Below are 17711 nucleotides of genomic sequence, written 5' to 3'. Positions count from 1 at the left end.
GCATTGTTTTGACCACTCTGAATGAGCGGATCAGCTGTGCCGGCGAAGCGTACGTACGTACGGCGCAGTCCACTACAGAACGGCGCACATGAACGGAGTGGACTGCACCGTACGTACGTACACTGCACCGACCAATCACGAGGCTCGGTAGATTTCCTTATGGTGAGCCGTTTGCTGTGGCCACGCTCTACTTTCCTTCGGCGCCATACATTCTGCTTTTTGTTGGAATGTTTATTTTGATAACAAATAACGATTAGCATGGCCCTTTTTTACCAAAAATTTATTGAATGTTTTTATAGGTATTTTCAGGCCGAAACCATACTCGGTGGTTTTCCTCGGCACTTTGACCGAGTTTCGGCAGCGGAAGCCCAATCAGGGCTTTATGTTCGTTCACCTCGTTAGGCCTGCACACAGCCAACAGGAACTGTGCGCGGATTTCAGGAATCATCACCGGAAATGCGAAATAAATCTGGTGTAAATTTGCCATGAAGGATGCCGATTTTGCTCAGGACAAACATTTCCGATTGCCGTTTCTCATGTTGCACATTTACGTGCCAAGTTAGCAAAAGAAACACAAAGCAAACAAGACGGAAACACGATACCAATTCCAGTGGAAGCCAGAATAATGGAAATGCATGCAACTTCCATTACCATGTATCCATTGGAAGCGGAAATGGTTAGTGGAAGTTGCGCTATATGTGAAACCTGCGACACTTCCATTTCGTTCATTTTCCATTGGAAACGGAAATCAGTAGTGGAAGTATCGCTTCTCACTGCGTGTCTGCTGCTGTTGCTTGGCTTGTTTTAGAAAATCACAACAAACGCTTTCTTTGAGACACTTTTCTTCTTTCGAATAAACGATGTAAGTGGTTGCTCTACGACTACTGTTGCAGAAATTTGCAAGTGTTTATTTGCAGTAGCACTTTGTCGGAAACAATTATGCCGCAGTCTTCCATGGAACAATTGCGGTTGTAAGTTGACTGGTACTCGGAGCCAGTATGTGGCCACGCAAGCGGCCCTTACAAAGTTGTTTAGTGTACGTTTTTAATTCAAAATCGCATCGATCTGTTTCTTTCTCCGCTCCTTCTTGGACATGCCCCGCGATGAGTCGACAGTATTTCCTGCTTCATCATGCTCTTAATTAGCGTTCTGCATGTTTAAAACGGACGCTGCAGGCGGAGGGAGAACAGTCTCCATGCTTCGCTGGTTCTTGGAATTATTTTGGATTTTTATTTTTCTGTTTATTTTTAAATAATCAGTAATTTTTAGAAAAATGTTTAATCTGAATTTCTGTGATAAGCAGACAGTGCACCATGTGTGTGCGTTGTTACTAATTGCGGGGCAAGCGGCGGTGCTGGATTTTTATTTGGTATCGTTTAATCTGCGGAAATTCGGGCATGGTTATCAGTGGTTGGCGTGGGTCGCCGTGGATGCGGTGGGATTGATCATTTACGTGCTGCTGTTTATCCGGGGACGGCGCTATGTCGACAGGCATATGCAAGCGGTGAAAGAGGAAGATCCCGATAATCCCAAGGGTTTACTGCATTTTTTGGGCATTTTGCCCTATGCGTGGGTTTGCTGGTTGTTTTACAGGTACCCAGACGATCATTAAATTTCTTATAATTTTATAACATACGGATACGGCATTTTAATTTATGCTGTAACTGTCTACTCTCTACTCTACAGATACACACTTCAATGTTTTTTTTTTCATATTTTCTAATATAGTAAGCATTATTATTATTCCAATTTATTTTTAACCTGTCTACTTGAAGTACTCGTATCGTCGTATGGTACTGTATCATCAAGAATATTTTGTTGCAGTACACTGTACAGAGTAGATTGAGCAGAATTGTAGAAATACAAATATCTGTACAAAAAGCCTTGAAGAATTATGCTATGCTATGAAATCATCGTAAATCCGAGAACGGTAAATCTGCAGTAGAACGTGACAATATGCCGATGTTAAAATTAATCACAATTCTTTTAATAAAATATTTGCTTAAGTTTGAGAAGGGACAATGAGGGAGTTTGAGAAGGGAGTTTTCCATTCAGTGACATTAATTATGTATTTCGATGCGTTCATGATGTCCGTTATATGAATTTGTTATAAGAACTGCGTCTTAATTAACTTATCGCCCCTTGCAATCACAATTTAATCTAAATACCGATACAGTACTGCAAAGTTGCAAACTAAAAACTGTAGATATGTAAAACTGTTTGACATCGGGATTTGGAATGGATAAGGTGGCTTTCCGGTTCGGAATCGCCGCTGTTCGATGATCGTAAAAAGGCCAGACGAGTACTGGTTGTGAATTCTGCAGACGATTCGTAGTGCCGTGGCTGTCTAGCATGTAGTTACAAAACGTCGAATTTAATTACTGCACATACGTACCGTGTCGATGATTAATACTCGTACTTGTAACACATCGTTTTTTGCTATTAAATTATTCATATCTATATTATGTTGGTTTCTGGATACTTAAAATTATTATTGCTTGCATATACAGTATTCCAGTTCCAGATAAATGTATACATATGTATATATATTCTGGCAAAGCCGGTTGTTTCACATTTTACATGTTCGTTAAAGCTAGCGCAGGGTATTTCGACACAGCTCGTTTTCAGATAATAATTAATATCATAGTTTTGCTGAATACATAACATTGTCGCAATACTGCCGGTTCATTACATGGATGATGGAATTGCAGTGTAGTTTTGGTGGGCAAGATCATCGCCATCTTCAAGACGTTCGGTACGGATCTGCTGGAAACCGACCACCTCGGTATCAACACCATGGAGTTCACCTTTGGCGCGTCGGCCGCGGTATTCATGCTGTTTGTCGGCGGACTGGAGCATCTGGCCACGTCGGCGCAGAAGCACTACATCCGCTGGATGCAGCATTTCGTCCTGCTGGAGATCGTCGACTGCGTGGAATTCCTCACGTCCCTCTTCGTGGCCGCCGAACTGGAAGTGGCCAAGGGCCACGAGAAACCCCGTCTGCCGCATCATCTGGAGAATGCTATTCTGGCCTTCGCCTGCATCAATTTGATCGCCCCGGCACACGCGCTGTATCGGTAAGATGGATGAGATAATTACATAATTTTGCAGTGGTCAGCATAATTTTTGTCGTATCTAAAAGAATTGTCTTCGTTTTTATAACACTACTCGTACATAATCCATTTTTAACGGTGGTAATCGTACAGTAAACTTCCAAATTTGATTAGGTACTACTTATAAGTTGCAGCTTGATATTATTAAGCATGATTTGCGTAGAACAGTGGCATATACCGTATACGGCAGTCGCAAAATCCGTGTATAAGTTTGTTCTAATGAAATTTAATTACGTACTGTACAAGTTGATTCTGCAAGTTTCGAGGATAAGGTATGAGTTTTTACTGTACTGTGACGTCCCTCTGTTTCTCTGATTATGTTTTTTTCAATGATTGCACTGCTAAGTAATTCAAAAAAAAATTTAAAGCTTAGAAATACCTGGATGTTGTTTTAGGGACAGATACGTAAAATTGTTTTTCCAGGAAATACTGAAACTCGCCAACTGATAACATTTCGGAGTTCCGATATTATAAAAATAAACAGATTCTTTTATTTGTTATTTTTCATTTCTATTACGGGAATGATTTAAATTATAATTGGTTATTATTTTGAATAAGGCTTCCTTTCATCTACTCTGCAGTTTTGCTGTCATTCACAGATTGAGCAGTTACCACAATCGGCACCCGGAAACCCGCAACCGTTTCTTCCTAACGCAGACTTTAGTGGGGACGGTGTTCGGGAATATCCCGTACTTTGTGGTGCGATGCTATCTATGGGATCAGCACAGCTACATCACGGGACTGTTCGCCATGAAGAATCTGATCGGGATCTTCACGGACGGGCAGGAGTTGATTGAATTCTGGGGGGAGATGCGGCGCGGACGGGATGAGAGTGATAGTGGTAGTGAGGAGGAGGAAGAATCGGGACCGGCACGCAAGTACAGTGTCGCCAAGAAGTCGGAGAATGTGGAAGCGGTGCCGATGACGGTGCAAAACGGCGGCGGCAAGGCGCAGCAACACACTGAAGCGTTAACCGGTTAACGGGAATGTCAGAATCCGAACCCGGTGCCGTAATTTTTTTACGGCTTTATTTTCTGTTTTACGATTTAATTTTTTTAAACGTTTGTTGTCCGTCCTTTGTTTTGTTGGGGACAAGAGACATTTGCATGGATGAAATATTTTATGTTTTCTGAATGGATGGATTTAGGAGCAGCTTCAGTATTTGCGTACGGTAGTGTTACGTGAATTCAGAATTATTATTGTTGTCAGTGATTGTGTCTGGTATGTAATTTCGTGCCTTATATTCGTTAATGGTTTTATATGGATCTCTCGCCATTTTGTCTGGTCTTTTGCTGATGGAAATTTATTTTGCGATGATATAATAATATTCGTCCAATGATTGATAATATTTGTACGGGTAAATCATACCAAAATTATTCTTCCCCGATTTGTTTTGGCTAGAAGATATGTACTGTACTTTTTTGAATTGTAGAAAGTAATTTATCTTGAGATTGATTATTGGCGGACGATTTTTGAGATGAATTAAAAAATCCCCGAATCTTGCACCGTTTTTTAATTTATTTTAAAAATACACCTTTCGATTGAGAAGAAACTGGAAGAGAAATTGACAACCGGAAGTGTAAATGAAAACAACATACAGGCTGCATATATACATACGTATATACATACATGCTGCATGTGTGACTCAAAAATAAAGGAACATTTTAAAAGGAAAAATTGTGTAATTATCTGCTCTATTTGCTGCGAAATAACAATACTGAAAGCATTTTTTTTGTTGGATAAAAACGGTAGCCGAGTCCTTAATACACGGTAATGGGAATGTCCAGTGGAATGAAAGCGGCCTTATTTCCACGATTCCGGTCGGCGTATACGGTGCAGCACGGTGACGCCTTCCTTATCCAGCCACTGCTTGATGTTGTACATCTTATCGGAGCCGTTGGTGGCGCCACTGAAGATGGGGCGCATCATTACCGACTCCACTAACACTTCGTCGCTGTCTTCCGGATTGATCCGGTGCCGGATGGCCACGCACTGCTTCCATAGGGAGAGGGAAAACTTGCCGAATTGTTTCGTATCGCCTAAGAAGAAAACCAATCTTGCAATATTTATCTGCACCGGTTCAACATGCAATGTTTAACATAAACAGGAAAACTTTACTTTATGATTATAATAATTTTGGTACAAGATATCACTGATACGAGAAGCTAATAAGTAAGTTCCATATTTTATCATAAATTATTACAATTATTGTTATGAGTTCATTATATTATTACATTATTATACATTTTTATCACTAATAAATTATTAAACCAAAAAATGATAAGCTACGTAGTACGTACACATTTCAGCGCTTAATTTCAAAATTAACAATATGTTTATTTTAAGTTATTCATATTTGTTATTGAAAGTTATTGGAAAAACCAGATATATATAAAAAAGAAAAGCATCTTACGGAAGCGTTACGCTTAAAATTGCTTCCTCTTTCGAGAACGAGCATGTATGTATATGCATGTATGACGCGGCTGCAATATTAAAATTAATTATTAAAATAAGTATTAACTGACTGACGTTATTGATGTGTACCTGGTGCTAGGCGAAAGACTTCGCGTTCGGCCCCCTCCTTATCCAGATCCTCCACCGCCAACCGCGTCCACTCCATGGATTTCCCGCTGGACACCAACGCCGCACTTCCGGCCACCACGGCCGACGAGCCGGCCACTACCGCCGCCGCGGTGGCGGTCTTGTTGATGCCCAGTTTCTTGCCGCTGGCGGTACACTCCCCGGCCAGTGCGCCCAGCGATGACACCGTGCCCAGCGCGGTCAGGAGGATCCCGGCGCCCTTCAGGGCCTTATCATCATGTGACAGCTTGATATACCATGTATCGTTGGTGTCGTTGTAAATCGATAGATAGGAGGCCATCGTGTAGACAAGCACAACAGGCGTTGCGCGTGTGGGAAAGCTGTAAGTTTAAAGGAGATCTAGACAAAGAAGGCAACTGCTAGCAAGTGTTACGATCAGACAACTGTGATTTTTTACGGTGTCGCGTCTTGGGTTTTATATACCGGCATCTTCGACGGGATGACTCAGTTGTGGGATGAGTCAGCTAGATGCAAATGATGGGCCGGTCCTTCCAGATAGCGCATCGATTGCAGACCGGTTCGTGTGTAACAAATACAGACTGTACAGTTACAGTACATTTCCTTGTTGCAGTGATTGTAGACGGGTACAACTCCTTTACCAACGATCGGTACGGTACTCCTTTCCCACCAGACTAGTATGATCGTGCAGTCATACTTGTGTATCAGTATCGATTGTCTGCAGCCGTGACTTTGTGCTTCGTAGTTTTTATGAATCAGCTCGTTCGGTGTAAATGATGTCAGGTCTTGTTTTAGTGTTGCCGGCTTGTAGACAAAACGAAGCGCTTTAATTTAGGCGGCTCATGCTTAAGTTATCCATTACTGGCATTACAGTGCTTTCCTTTGATCTTTTACCGTGATTAAGGATGTTGCTGCCGCGTCGCTGGGTTTCGATTAACTTATCTTTGGAAATCTTTGAAAGTTTTCATTGCACAATTCGGTTGAAGCAGTGTGACAGCTGATCTTGAATGGTTGTCTACAACCTCGTGCAGGAACTATTCCTGATTGTTGTAGACGTTAAGCTGATTAAACAAACAAACAAAGGTAGGAGAAATGACTGTGCGGAAAACGTGTTGTTCTTCATTATCAATGACCGAAAAAACTTGAAAGTCAAAAACATAAATTCCTCCAGATTACGCAGTAAACGCCGGTTCACATGATTAACACTTAGTCCAGCCAGTTCTTTTGTTCATTATGTAGACATTGATGCATACTATTGACCTTTCGGTAGTGAATAACTGGGTTTCACGAAATCGTTTATTACGGTTTTTACTACACTATTTTAATTGCGAGAAACTATCTATGGCTACATACCCTTCGATTACACCGAAAGTCCTCCAATGAACTCTAAAATACTACGTAGTACGTATAGCGATTTGCATTACATTCAGGCCCCGAGTGTAATGCAAATCATTAAAGTACTGGCACTCGTTAGTTTGGTGAAACGCCGATGTGTTGAAAGAATCACGTTAATCATGTTAGTATGGCTTCACCGCGCTATGCTGCTAACAACGGAAAACTTTGCATTAAAACTAGAAATTGTGTGAAGCTTTTTTATAACGATGCCATGAAGGGCTTTATTCCAGCGACACCAAAGAGCCCTTTCTACTACGTAGTTTCTGGTGACTGTAGCACTTACTTTACTGCTGCTCACTTTGCTGTTGCTCAGCCTGCTGCTACAATACGTGGTCAATAAAGCACTGTAATAAAATGCAGTCGCAAAAGACTCACTGGTATTACCATAACCGCACTCTTACATTAGTTGTTATCACAGACAGTTTCGCACTGCTACCGGTAGTGGCTACGCAAGTGCATCGACTGGGGATGCTTGGAGTGTTCAAAATTATGTTGACCGACAAACGGTAAGTAACCTCACTACAACTCTGCAAGTAGCCAGATGGTTGACTGGCTGTAAATGTGGGATGATAGGAAAACATTAGCGCAGAAAGCATGATTTTCTACCCCTAATTCCAGGAAGATCACATTATCACTCTAGTCGGAAGTGGGTCCAGTTTGGCGTTACGAATCCGTACCGCACCGTGTCGTGTACGTGGAACTCGTAGACAGGGCGTAAAGACTCATCATGAAATTGTGCAATCTAGCAATTGCCCGACTGAACATCTTTGCGATACCGTTTTTTGTCTGTTGACAATCGAGGTACGCGCGAATACTCGACCGGTTATTGTCATTCTTCTTGTGCAATTACGATGGATAAGTAAACATTTAAGCGCTGCGATCCAGCAAACATTGCAGTACCTTAAAAGAGCGACACAGTTGCCAGCAGCCGGGACCTATGCAATTATGCGACCGTAGTGCCGCAGATCTTATCGCTGTTACGACTTGGGACTGTTCAAGGCTTTTCTGTTGTCGAAGAACTCAGTCGCTTCAAGATGACCATTCTGGGTGCGCATGGAATGCTGTATTTGATGCTGATATTCCTGAGTAGCCCAATAAGCCTTGCCCAAGCAGGGTTGAGCCGAGAAACCGGTAAGCGCAATTGTGAATATACTGCACACTGACAACGTGAACTTCTATGATGGCAAACTGATGCTTGACCACTGGGCCCAACAATTGCAATATGCGATGACTTTTTCAGTAGTCTGATCCCGTCCAAGTCCACATGTTTTTTTTACAGCCCAAATACGCTCTTAAGTTTTTCCTGGCTTCCGAACTGTTGTTTTTGCAGTTAATGAACTCCTGAACGCTGCATTCCGAAGTCGCCGTAATGGCATCGCTTATTTAGTTGAGCCGTCGATGTCAGCCAGCAAATCAGCGGAAACATGGCCACACGCTAGCATTATTAGGTCACCAGAAGGCGGGACAGTAAGACTGCACTGCAATGGAGACATCGCGGTCGCTGAAGCCGACAAGCACACATACCGTCCAGAGATAGCGGTAAACGGGAACCTACTTTTTAACCCAGAAAAAAATGGCTACATCGGGGCTTCCAGTGCAGCTATGCAACTCTATCGGCGATCACTATGACAAGACCGTTATCCGGGTTGACAGCAGTTCCGCCACGGGATCGTTGACTGTAGATTTACCGGTGTTTTCGCATGTGCATACCGGGAAATACGATTGCTTGCAGTACAACGGCAGCCACGTTGTTGTTACTCAGACCTTCTTTGTCAGTCCGATTGTCACCGCGTCCCACGTTTTTCAACCGCCGATGGTCAACGTGACGGTTACGGTTGGCGATACCGCTCGTTTTCCATGCTACGTGAAGTTCTTAGCCATGGAGGGCAATTTTGAGCATCGTTTTCTTTGGAGAAACGAAGACTATGTTTTGTATGCAACGGGAAACAGTAAATTCGCAACTCATTCTGCGCGGGGAGACATTGCCTGGAGTGTCACCACCGTCGTTGGAATAAGTCAGTGTTATTCGACCTTGATTATTCCGGGTGTACAGGCGCAGCATGCCGGGCGCTACCAGTGCTGGTTTAAGGTGGATGATGTTTTCCACGAATGGGCTTTGCAGGAAGCGTATCTCAACGTAATCACGTGACAGTGTATTGGCTAACACGGGCAGGAAAATGGTTGCATGAGCCTGTTACAGTGCTTTACGCCGCTTGTGCTGGTCAGGTCGGTTGTGTTTGCTAATTGCTTAGATGGCATGCTGAGTCCATTTTTGTGCTTCTGCGAGCACGTGTTGCTCTTAGTGGCTTAGTACTTTAGCGTAAAAATGTCAGTAGTCGGGAGTATCAACCTGGTGGTGTATTATATTATCCGTCCGGAGGCAACCGAGAAGCGTGAGTGAAGTGTTGAAGACACCAGCAGTTCTACGAACTGCAAAGACTTCAACTCGACCCTGATCGTTTTGAATTCGCATTAAGTTTCAAGCAGTTGGACAGAGTGGGTGTTTGAACTCGTATCTACACAGATCACGAACTGCAACAACAACCAACAGGTACAGTACACATCAAATTACCTGTAACATAAAACGGAGCAACGCACTAATCGAAAGTAAGAAAACAACTATTAGCGTAAAGGCCGTCCGTCATCAACACAGCACTTTATATGGAACCGCAAGCGTCACGCAGGCCGATACCGGTGCCTGCCGTACTCCGGGTCGCTCGGCTGGCCGCACACTGCTCCACAGATTCAACGAAGCATCGTACACTTCCATCCCGGTTAGCGGCATCCCGTCGCGGTTGCAGCCTCCGCACACGTGCAGCTTATCATGCAAGACGAACATGCAGTGTCCGTAACGGGGCACAGCCAGGTCGGGAAGGCGCTGCCACCGGGCGCCGGCCACGCCCAACTGCAGTCGCTCGCCGCTGCGGAGAACGGTTGTTCCGGCCGCCGGAACCTCTCCGACGCCGCCCGTCACGTACAGGTAGCCTTTGTGGACTTTGGCGGCGAAACTGCAGCGCGACTGGAACATTACCGGCAGACTGCTCCATTGGTTGGTCGCCGCGTTGTACACTTCGCCGGTGGCAAGGATGTCGCGGTTGCGGCCCTTCGCGGGATAGCCGCCACAGAGGTAGAAACAGTGGCCCCACACGTCGAATGCCGCTTCTTTTCTGTGAAAACACGGAAAAGTGTTCGACGAGCATAGTGCAACAGCCGCATATCATATCTAGTTTTTTTCGCTTATTTGGTAACTTTACGTAAACGTATGCTTACTTATATTGGTCTGGCATACCCGCTGTTCATTTTCCCAAACAACACCAAGTTAACAGACCTGGATGGTTTCAAAGCGCTGCATGCTATATCACCAACCTAATGCGCTTGGGATTGCGGATATTGTGTTCGAAGAGGAGCGAAGCGGGACCAAAAGTGTAGGAACTCGTGTTCTTCGTAGCGCCGGTGTTCCAGCCGTATACCAGACCGTTGAGACTGACCAGTGGAAATGCGGCATCGGCCATCTGCTCCTCGTAGATATATTCCATCTGCGCATTCTCCAGAGCATCATCTTCATCAGCATTCAGTGTCAAGGCGTAGGTTCGCAGCTGCGCGCCGTGCTCAACGCGGAACCACACCCGGTTATTGACCACCGGGCCCATCTCCTTCAAAGAGTTCCACGTCTGCAGTTCCACCGGCAGCGAAAGCGGATGCAGTTTTTCTGGTGCGCGTCGTACAGGCGCAGACTGGCAGTGTGTCGGTCGGCGTAGAACAGGCAGGCCACTTCGGTGAAGTGTCGTTCCCGCGGCACGGCGATTAAACGGACGCCCGTCGGCGGGAAGAGGCGCGCCTGCAGGTCCAAGAGGACGTCGCGCAGTGGTTCACTGGCGGTGAGGATGGCCACTGGCAGAATCTCAGACAGCAGATCCCAGCGGATCTCGGGCATGAGAACCTGGAAATTCTCCGCCGTCCAGCGCGCTGGGTAGTCAACGTGGCACCAGTTCATCACTCTCTATAATGCAGTCACTGACATAATTGGGGTTATGATGTAGGAGCTATTGTGCGCTTGTACGTGTGTCCCAGCTGTACTAGCGATGACGTATTCTACCTGTGCTCTTATAGTCTTATTGGCAGCCTCCGACCAGAAGCTGTGCTTCGTCGTCGGCTAGCAATCGGCAGTCTGTGTGAGACTTGGTTTGAGTGAACATCAGTGTGATTCAAATGGTTAACATCGTCTTGATTCTGTGTTTGTGTAGTGAGTTCGGGTAGTGAGCGACCTTCGTTTAGGGAAAGCACTAGTTGGCATTCCTGTGGTGTAGTAGTGAGTGTAGTGAGATCCTGTGCCGTGTTTATCTACGGCAGCAGACAAACGGCAAAACCAACCTCCAGACTCCAGAGTTCCTTCTCTAGCAACTGCGGTCAGATCGGTGAGCTCGGTATAGTGCACGCGGTGCGTCTATTATGTCAGCGTTCTACAGGGACCTATCCAGTGCCCGATAGACAGAGAAATGCAGCGGCTGTTTTGGGCACATTTAATGCACGTCCTAAGATCACCAATGACACTAACGATTTTAGATGTTTTTGCATTGTTTAAATTTTGATCGTTGGACAAGAAAGTGGTGTAACGTTTAGACTACAGCGGTCTTTTATGCACACAGCACACGCACTTACTTGATACAACTCCATCTCCGAGGTGACAGGCAGGAAATCTTGCCGGATCAACGCCAGGACCTCCACTAAAGATAGATGCGCGTAAGCCATAGCAGGATCGACCGACGGTGGTTTGCTTTGGCTGGCGTTTCCGTGCGCTTTGTTGGCCGTGCTGGACGGAGCGCTGGTCGCTGGCTGCGCAACTCCTAGCTCAGCGTAATATTTTGTACATTAACAGAAGATATCTCTATGGAGAAAAAAGCGGAAAGAGAGCCCTACCATGCGATGGTGCCGGTGTCTGTATGGTCTTGATTGCCAGCTGGACGGTCTGACACGCCACGGTCACGGGTTGTTTTGGCGCTTCTACACACGTACCAAATATGTAGCAATCCCCGCAGTAAAACGTGTGTTTTCCTCTAAACATTATCCATGGTATATCACTGCTTCTACAAGTACACTATAGTTCTGGCCCTTTGTCACGGTGTATCATTGCTTTTAGTTCCGGCCCTTTATAAACTTTTGCTGCCACAAATGTAGGATAATTTCAATATTTTCAATAAACTTTCAGCAATTTTCGCAGTGAGACCATTAGCTGGCACCACTCCGAATCAACCCGAAACCAGAGTACCGAAACCTTGCTTTACAAACTTCACCAGTTTATAACTTCTAATAGATTTCTAGCAGTTTTTAGAGCCAGTTATTTCGATTTCTATAAGGGCTGCTGGGTTCTCAAGCATCACCCCCGCCTTCAGTCCGCCTTTGAATTCGCCTTGAATTTCTCAACCTGTACTACTAAACACGTACTACTAAACACTCAACCTGTAAAACACGGTAGCTTACTGTCGGTTGTATCCTGCGCCTGCAGTGTGACAGGCAGGGGGATTTTGAAGAACGCCGCGGCTGCCAGCAGCTGGCTGGCGGTGCTACAAGTTCCGTGCCCCTGAACGCTGGCGTCCAGGGGCAGACGGGGATTGAGGGTGGCCAGCAGGACGAGGTGCGCCGCCCAGGGATCGATGTGCCGCGGCAGGAGGACGTGACACTCGTTGTCCTGCCGGTGATGCGGTATCGCCAGGGCCTCCACCTTCGACCAGGGGGCGTACAAGACAAACTTCCCCGTCACCACTGCCACCAGCTGCGGAGGCGCACGCTGTTCCCGTTCTCCGTCGCTGACGCTCGCCCTAACGTCGCGTCCCGGGTCGGGCTTGACACAGACGCTCTTGGCGGTAGTGTCGCCAGCATCGTCCGCTTTCCGTTTCCCTGCGATCTCCGCAATCGAGATCGCTTCCATGACCATCGCAGTTCTCAAGCAGTTTCAATGAACACAATGCGCCACTATCCGGTACAACAACCACAAGATGATAGCAGGCAGCAGCGGAACGCCACTGTTTTCCAGCTCACTCGATCGTCAAACCTCCTAGGACGGGTATATGGATCCTTTGAATTCCTTTCTACCGTATTTAGCGATTGCTTTATTGAGCTAGTGGTTGTGAAACGATAAGAATGCTTCTCTCACGCTCATGAGCGCACTGACTGGAGGGACAAGAAGCATTCTTATCGTTTATCTCAAAATTTTCGTCAACGGTTGCCTGTGATCACAGGCAGTCGTTGAGGAAAATTTTGAGAGAGCGTTCAAAGCTCACATGATTGCTCCAGCTAGATAGCTCGTTGGTACAAGTGGTCGGGTGCAAATCGAGAAGAGAACGGTGAATGCGTGACTGCAGTACAGGACTTAAAAATTGTAGCAGCATAGGCAAGTTGAAATGGGCGCGTTCAGGGCGGTGAATCGCTTTATGGCTATGCCAACTGGCCAAGCTGGCGTCTGAATCTGCACTTCACTTTGAGCGGCGAGATTTGTCTGCACTTTAACATTTTGTTGTCATTTCCATTGTTTCGTAAACAAACGGGCAGTATACCTTAAGGCAATTTTCTTTTCTTGTGAGTTTGACCGTGCTATTTATTTACTATTTATCCAGGCGTACTTCACTGCTGTTAAACTTGCTTCCTACTTTTCGCTAAATTTTGTATGCAACGGTTTACCGGCTGCTTGCGCTTTTACATAACAAAAAAACTAATTATTCAATTTCTGCATGACCATTATTCGTAAATCGGCAGCGACTGTCTCTTGAGATACAACGCGGCAACGCCGCCTCTGTTTTGGGCACCTCAGAGAGAGCGGAACTGTATAATGAGCTCTTGTTTATTTAGCTGTTCTTAAACCATGTACGCGTTCGGTTTGAAATAGAAGTAAAAGTATTCGTAAAAAAGAATCATTATACGGTGGGATGCACTGCTTTGAATTACCGTTTGATTCCTGTTAAAGCTGGCCGTGCTCAAAAATACGTCTTGACGCGTGCACTGTGGTAACCTAACTTCACTTAAAATGTACAGATACAGAGTCTGTATTTCAGAACTCCGTCCGAGGATCAGAAGTCTGGCTGTTTGTAGTACTGTAATGCTCTCGAAAAATATTTCCGGCACTAGTTCCAGCGAACTTTGCGGTAAGACTGCAGGTATTGCGAAAACGGAGGACGGTGACCTTTGATAGCACCCCATGTGAACGCGGGGTGGCATTGGTAACCGTTTTAGAATAAATCCCGTATGCGAAGTACTTAGCAGCAGGGCTCTGTTAACTGCCGGCTCTTTGTGCTTGCCCAAATCAATAAGAAAAATGTCAAATTAAATTTTGCACTAACACGGCGAAATAATAAACCATACCGACAAATATGTATAGTTGTTGTAACTAACGAAGAATTACGTGGTTCCGTAACAGAGAAACACCCGTTTATCCGGTTTGCAACCACAACTGAAGAGATTTTAGCCCCGTTTAATTGAACACATCAGGAACACCGACAACTGTTAATTAAGACTTAAGTTACGCTAAGTTTGTGTAACACTGTAGAAAGGAACAACGGCTGTAGTAACCGTAGTAACCGTCAATTCATCACAACTCGTACAACAACGGCCCGAATTTCTCCCTGGCCCCGCCTGACAATACACTCATACTCCGCGCCGTCATATGCACCGGCCCGTGCTCCTCTTCCCCATGTGCTTGTCCGTGAATCTGCAGCGCTGACTCCTTCCGACGCAGCTCCCGCAATGCATCCTCATTATGCTCTTCCTCCATGTACAACGAGCCCCACGAGCACACCCATGCCGCTCCCACCGATACAGCCAGTACCGCAAAGAATACCGTCCAGATGGCGGTGGTCGAGCGGCTTTGCAGATCCAGTAGAAATCCCATACCTAACAGGAAAATTCCGCCGCCCAGGCCGCTGCTGGCCTGGATGAGGGAGATAGCCAGATCGGTGTTCTCCGGGCGTACCAGACGGGAAATGGCGTGCGAGACGCTGACGGAGTTGATGGCGTAGCAGAATCCGGTTAGCGAGGTGGTCAGGCCGGGGAAAAAGTACTTGGGAATGGCGGCCGTTAGGACTAGGGTGATGAAGAATAAGCCGATGGCGGCCGAAGATATGGTTAACGGTTTGTTCAAGTAGAACAGAAAAGGAAGGAATAGGCAGGCTGTCCAGGCGAAATCCGGGATGGAGCCGGTGATTAGCGCCGCCATGGATTCGGGACGATCCCGATTTTTCTGGAAGAAGATATAAATTTTACAAAGTCAGGATACCAGTCACGATATTCGGTTTAAAACCAATTTTTACAATTTATCTGTTTTATGAAAAATCGTTCATCTTTTGATACTTTTCATTTTACTTCATCATATCAGTACATACAGACAGTACTTGTACGATAATTGCCAGCCGTGTATCATGGACTCTGCGGTAGGTAAATACACGTAGCAGAAATTCTTGTTCGGCTCACTAAAAAAAATGTACACTTGCGTACCAGTAAGAATTCGGGAAAGTCCGCCGTCAGAGTAAACAAAGCGCTGTTGAAGAACGACACTATGACACATGTCAGCCAAAAATGTGTGGGAAGATGCAACAGCTGCGAGAAGATCCCATAGCGCGACGTGCTGCTGATGAGATAGCTGACTTCGGCTTTGGAAAGTACCGGATAGTTCTTGGCAATTAATGATGCGGCAACCTGATAAACATACATAGAATAAACACTTTTATACATATATGGCGCTAATTTTGAAAAAGCGTATTTAACAAGCATAGTTACCAGGGCAATGGTGCCCAGTACTCCCACTGCAAACGTAATCCACAATGTGTTCTGCAGATACACTTTCTCCAGTATGAAGCCGACAGTAGCGAAATTGATAACCGAACCGAGCTGACTGGCCCCAAAATACACGGCGGTGGCGATGGCCAGATTACGGGGCGAATGGAACCAGTGGCAGTGCATCTGCTGCGCTAAGGACATACTGGCGAAGAAGGCGTACCCGAACAGTACCCGGCCGCATAGCATGGCTCCCAGGGCGATGCGGGTCGTGGTGGCATACGGACCGATGGTGAAGAGAAGACTACAATAATGTCAGAATAAGTATTTTTGCTAATTATTTTTTTAGAAAATGCTTAAAAATTACTAGCTAACGAAGAACGATGATAAGAAAAGTTATTTACTAGTAAATTACTAAAAAAAATTATTGTGTGCTCTCAGCGTGCACATAATATATTATGAACCAATCCAGATATTTTTTGCTCTGCAAAAAACCACGCGCTTTTCATGCTGGCCATTTGAAAGTGTTGTCACGTGTATAAATAAATTAGAATAAATTATAGTTTTCTTATCGGGATTTTCAGCCCGGTTTTCATTGGTTTTGCGCAGATGTTCTGTCAAACTTAGGACACATCTCGAATGACTTACTTTCCAATAACCAGTAGGACAGCGGAAATCCCTGTCATGTTGAGAATTCCCAGTCGGGGCGCAATCATCCCCACGGAGAGGGCGCCCACCGCCCCGGCCCATAAACATCCGACATACAGTCCGTTGAACTCGACAAAATTGAAATCCAGACAACTGTAATCCGGTCGGTCGGGATGGGTGCAGGCATCCGCCGAGTATGTCAAACGGGCCACGAAAATACTGACTTGATCATAGACGACACGGTTCGCCATAACGGCGAGACTGTTCAGCGCCAGGAAAATCCATCGCGCTTTGCTGGTGCTCATCGGCGGGTCGGAAGTTTCGTTATCCATGATGATATTATTAGATTAAATAATTTGGTAGATAAAGATTTGTTATCACATTCTTATCGGTGCAATATGTAAACGCAACAGCAAAACTTTACTACGTTTTCTAACAAAAACATCTGCAATCATGTGCTACAGTATAATATCACTGCTATGTAGACGATGTACGGCAGCTTACGCGTTTTATCAGCGGAAAGTTTATTGTTCGGTCGGGGAGAAAAACAAGTGTGTGCTGCTTAATTAATAAGCTCACATACAATCGATTCACGGCCGTTGTTAAAAAAACCGGATTTTCACGGATCTATTAGACAGCGTACAATGCAATGCACGTACATAGGAATTGTATGTACAGGCCTCTCTCGCCATCCGCCGGTACGGCTTATTTGTATCAGTTTTTTTGCGGCAACTTCGATGTTGGCCTGAGAAGTGTACAGCACGCTAAGCATTCAGCAGTAATTATGTATTATATGCGCTGGAGTGTGAAAGTATAAGTGTATGTACATTTTAATAGGTTTGATCGCCTCAGGGTGTCTTTGTGTGATCATTGTGCAGATACGACATATGACCATTGACTTGGTATAATTATTCAATCAAAAATATATTGTTCTGATACGGTTCCTAACGTGACACATGACACTCGAAAGATAAACGTGATCAGGTGGGAAAACTTTACCAAGAATACCTAACTCCGGTGTTAGCCGACCGGCACAACCGGCCTAAATTAAACTCGTCATCTGCCTAACTGATTTACATTATCTCTCCAAGGTATTACGCTTTGTCCATGGAAAACGTGCTCTATCAAACATGATTTCGAACATCCTAGGGAATTTCGAACATCCTATTCGAAACACACAAGGAACGAGTCCCATGTCATGTTGATTCATGCAGCACTAGTGCTGAGCGCAATGCA

At 45.2% G+C, this 17711-nt stretch overlaps 5 protein-coding genes across 7 annotated transcripts; 1 reads left to right on the top strand and 4 right to left on the bottom strand.

Annotated features, from left to right (window-relative positions):
- Window positions 1–803: 803 nt before the first annotated feature.
- LOC129582665 (uncharacterized) lies at window positions 804–4337 on the top strand. The gene is made up of 3 exons (XM_055474241.1): window positions 804–1593; window positions 2712–3077; window positions 3713–4337. The coding sequence occupies exons 1-3, from the start codon at window positions 1274–1276 to the stop codon at window positions 4092–4094; spliced, it is 1068 nt and encodes a 355-aa protein (XP_055330216.1). The 5' UTR covers window positions 804–1273; the 3' UTR covers window positions 4095–4337.
- A 276-nt stretch (window positions 4338–4613) lies between these two features.
- LOC129582734 (uncharacterized) lies at window positions 4614–6088 on the bottom strand. Its single transcript, XM_055474338.1, has 2 exons — window positions 5658–6088; window positions 4614–5152 (listed from the first exon to the last, which is right to left on the bottom strand). Exons 1-2 carry the CDS (start codon window positions 5992–5994, stop codon window positions 4917–4919), a joined length of 573 nt encoding a protein of 190 aa, XP_055330313.1. The 5' UTR covers window positions 5995–6088; the 3' UTR covers window positions 4614–4916.
- Window positions 6089–9523: 3435 nt separating this feature from the next.
- On the bottom strand, window positions 9524–10717 carry LOC129582620 (kelch-like protein 31). The gene is made up of 2 exons (XM_055474175.1): window positions 10434–10717; window positions 9524–10234 (listed from the first exon to the last, which is right to left on the bottom strand). The coding sequence occupies exons 1-2, from the start codon at window positions 10715–10717 to the stop codon at window positions 9712–9714; spliced, it is 807 nt and encodes a 268-aa protein (XP_055330150.1). The 3' UTR covers window positions 9524–9711.
- Window positions 10718–10722: 5 nt separating this feature from the next.
- LOC129582619 (uncharacterized) lies at window positions 10723–13473 on the bottom strand. 3 transcript variants are annotated; one of them, XM_055474171.1, is made up of 5 exons: window positions 13346–13473; window positions 12546–13235; window positions 11985–12068; window positions 11727–11911; window positions 10723–11067 (listed from the first exon to the last, which is right to left on the bottom strand). In XM_055474171.1, exons 2-5 carry the CDS (start codon window positions 12997–12999, stop codon window positions 10723–10725), a joined length of 1068 nt encoding a protein of 355 aa, XP_055330146.1. In that variant the 5' UTR covers window positions 13000–13235; window positions 13346–13473. The 3 variants fall into 3 exon arrangements, with proteins under 3 accessions (XP_055330146.1, XP_055330147.1, XP_055330148.1); XM_055474172.1 differs by having other exon boundaries at window positions 12546–13182; window positions 13346–13471; XM_055474173.1 differs by having other exon boundaries at window positions 12546–13182; window positions 13435–13451.
- A 1001-nt stretch (window positions 13474–14474) lies between these two features.
- On the bottom strand, window positions 14475–17149 carry LOC129582650 (uncharacterized). The gene is made up of 4 exons (XM_055474217.1): window positions 16476–17149; window positions 15831–16131; window positions 15549–15749; window positions 14475–15294 (listed from the first exon to the last, which is right to left on the bottom strand). The coding sequence occupies exons 1-4, from the start codon at window positions 16805–16807 to the stop codon at window positions 14647–14649; spliced, it is 1482 nt and encodes a 493-aa protein (XP_055330192.1). The 5' UTR covers window positions 16808–17149; the 3' UTR covers window positions 14475–14646.
- Between the last annotated feature and the right edge of the window lie 562 nt (window positions 17150–17711).

The sequence above is a fragment of the Paramacrobiotus metropolitanus genome, unplaced genomic scaffold (genome assembly GCF_019649055.1).
Source record: "Paramacrobiotus metropolitanus isolate TYO unplaced genomic scaffold, Prichtersi_v1.0 Parri_scaffold0000008, whole genome shotgun sequence".
Lineage (NCBI taxonomy): Eukaryota > Metazoa > Tardigrada > Eutardigrada > Parachela > Macrobiotidae > Paramacrobiotus > Paramacrobiotus metropolitanus.
The sequence above is the reverse complement of the archived record's forward strand: the minus strand, read 5'-3'. Positions and strand labels throughout refer to the sequence as shown.

Coding starts and splice junctions, on each gene's coding strand:
- LOC129582665 (XM_055474241.1), top strand. CDS start 1,274: ATGTTTAATCTGAATTTCTGTGATAAGCAGACAGTGCACCATGTGTGT. Junction 1,594..2,711: donor GTTTGCTGGTTGTTTTACAG/GTACCCAGACGA, acceptor ATGGAATTGCAG/TGTAGTTTTGGTGGGCAAGA. Junction 3,078..3,712: donor CCGGCACACGCGCTGTATCG/GTAAGATGGATG, acceptor TGTCATTCACAG/ATTGAGCAGTTACCACAATC.
- LOC129582734 (XM_055474338.1), bottom strand. CDS start 5,994: ATGGCCTCCTATCTATCGATTTACAACGACACCAACGATACATGGTAT. Junction 5,153..5,657: donor AGTCTTTCGCCTAGCACCAG/GTACACATCAAT, acceptor TTTTCTTCTTAG/GCGATACGAAACAATTCGGC.
- LOC129582620 (XM_055474175.1), bottom strand. CDS start 10,717: ATGGGCCCGGTGGTCAATAACCGGGTGTGGTTCCGCGTTGAGCACGGC. Junction 10,235..10,433: donor CGCAATCCCAAGCGCATTAG/GTTGGTGATATA, acceptor GTGTTTTCACAG/AAAAGAAGCGGCATTCGACG.
- LOC129582619 (XM_055474171.1), bottom strand. CDS start 12,999: ATGGTCATGGAAGCGATCTCGATTGCGGAGATCGCAGGGAAACGGAAA. Junction 12,069..12,545: donor GGCGCAGGATACAACCGACA/GTAAGCTACCGT, acceptor GTACGTGTGTAG/AAGCGCCAAAACAACCCGTG. Junction 11,068..11,726: donor CGGAGATGGAGTTGTATCAA/GTAAGTGCGTGT, acceptor ACTGCATTATAG/AGAGTGATGAACTGGTGCCA.
- LOC129582650 (XM_055474217.1), bottom strand. CDS start 16,807: ATGGATAACGAAACTTCCGACCCGCCGATGAGCACCAGCAAAGCGCGA. Junction 16,132..16,475: donor GTCCTACTGGTTATTGGAAA/GTAAGTCATTCG, acceptor ACATTATTGTAG/TCTTCTCTTCACCATCGGTC. Junction 15,750..15,830: donor TACTGGGCACCATTGCCCTG/GTAACTATGCTT, acceptor TATGTTTATCAG/GTTGCCGCATCATTAATTGC.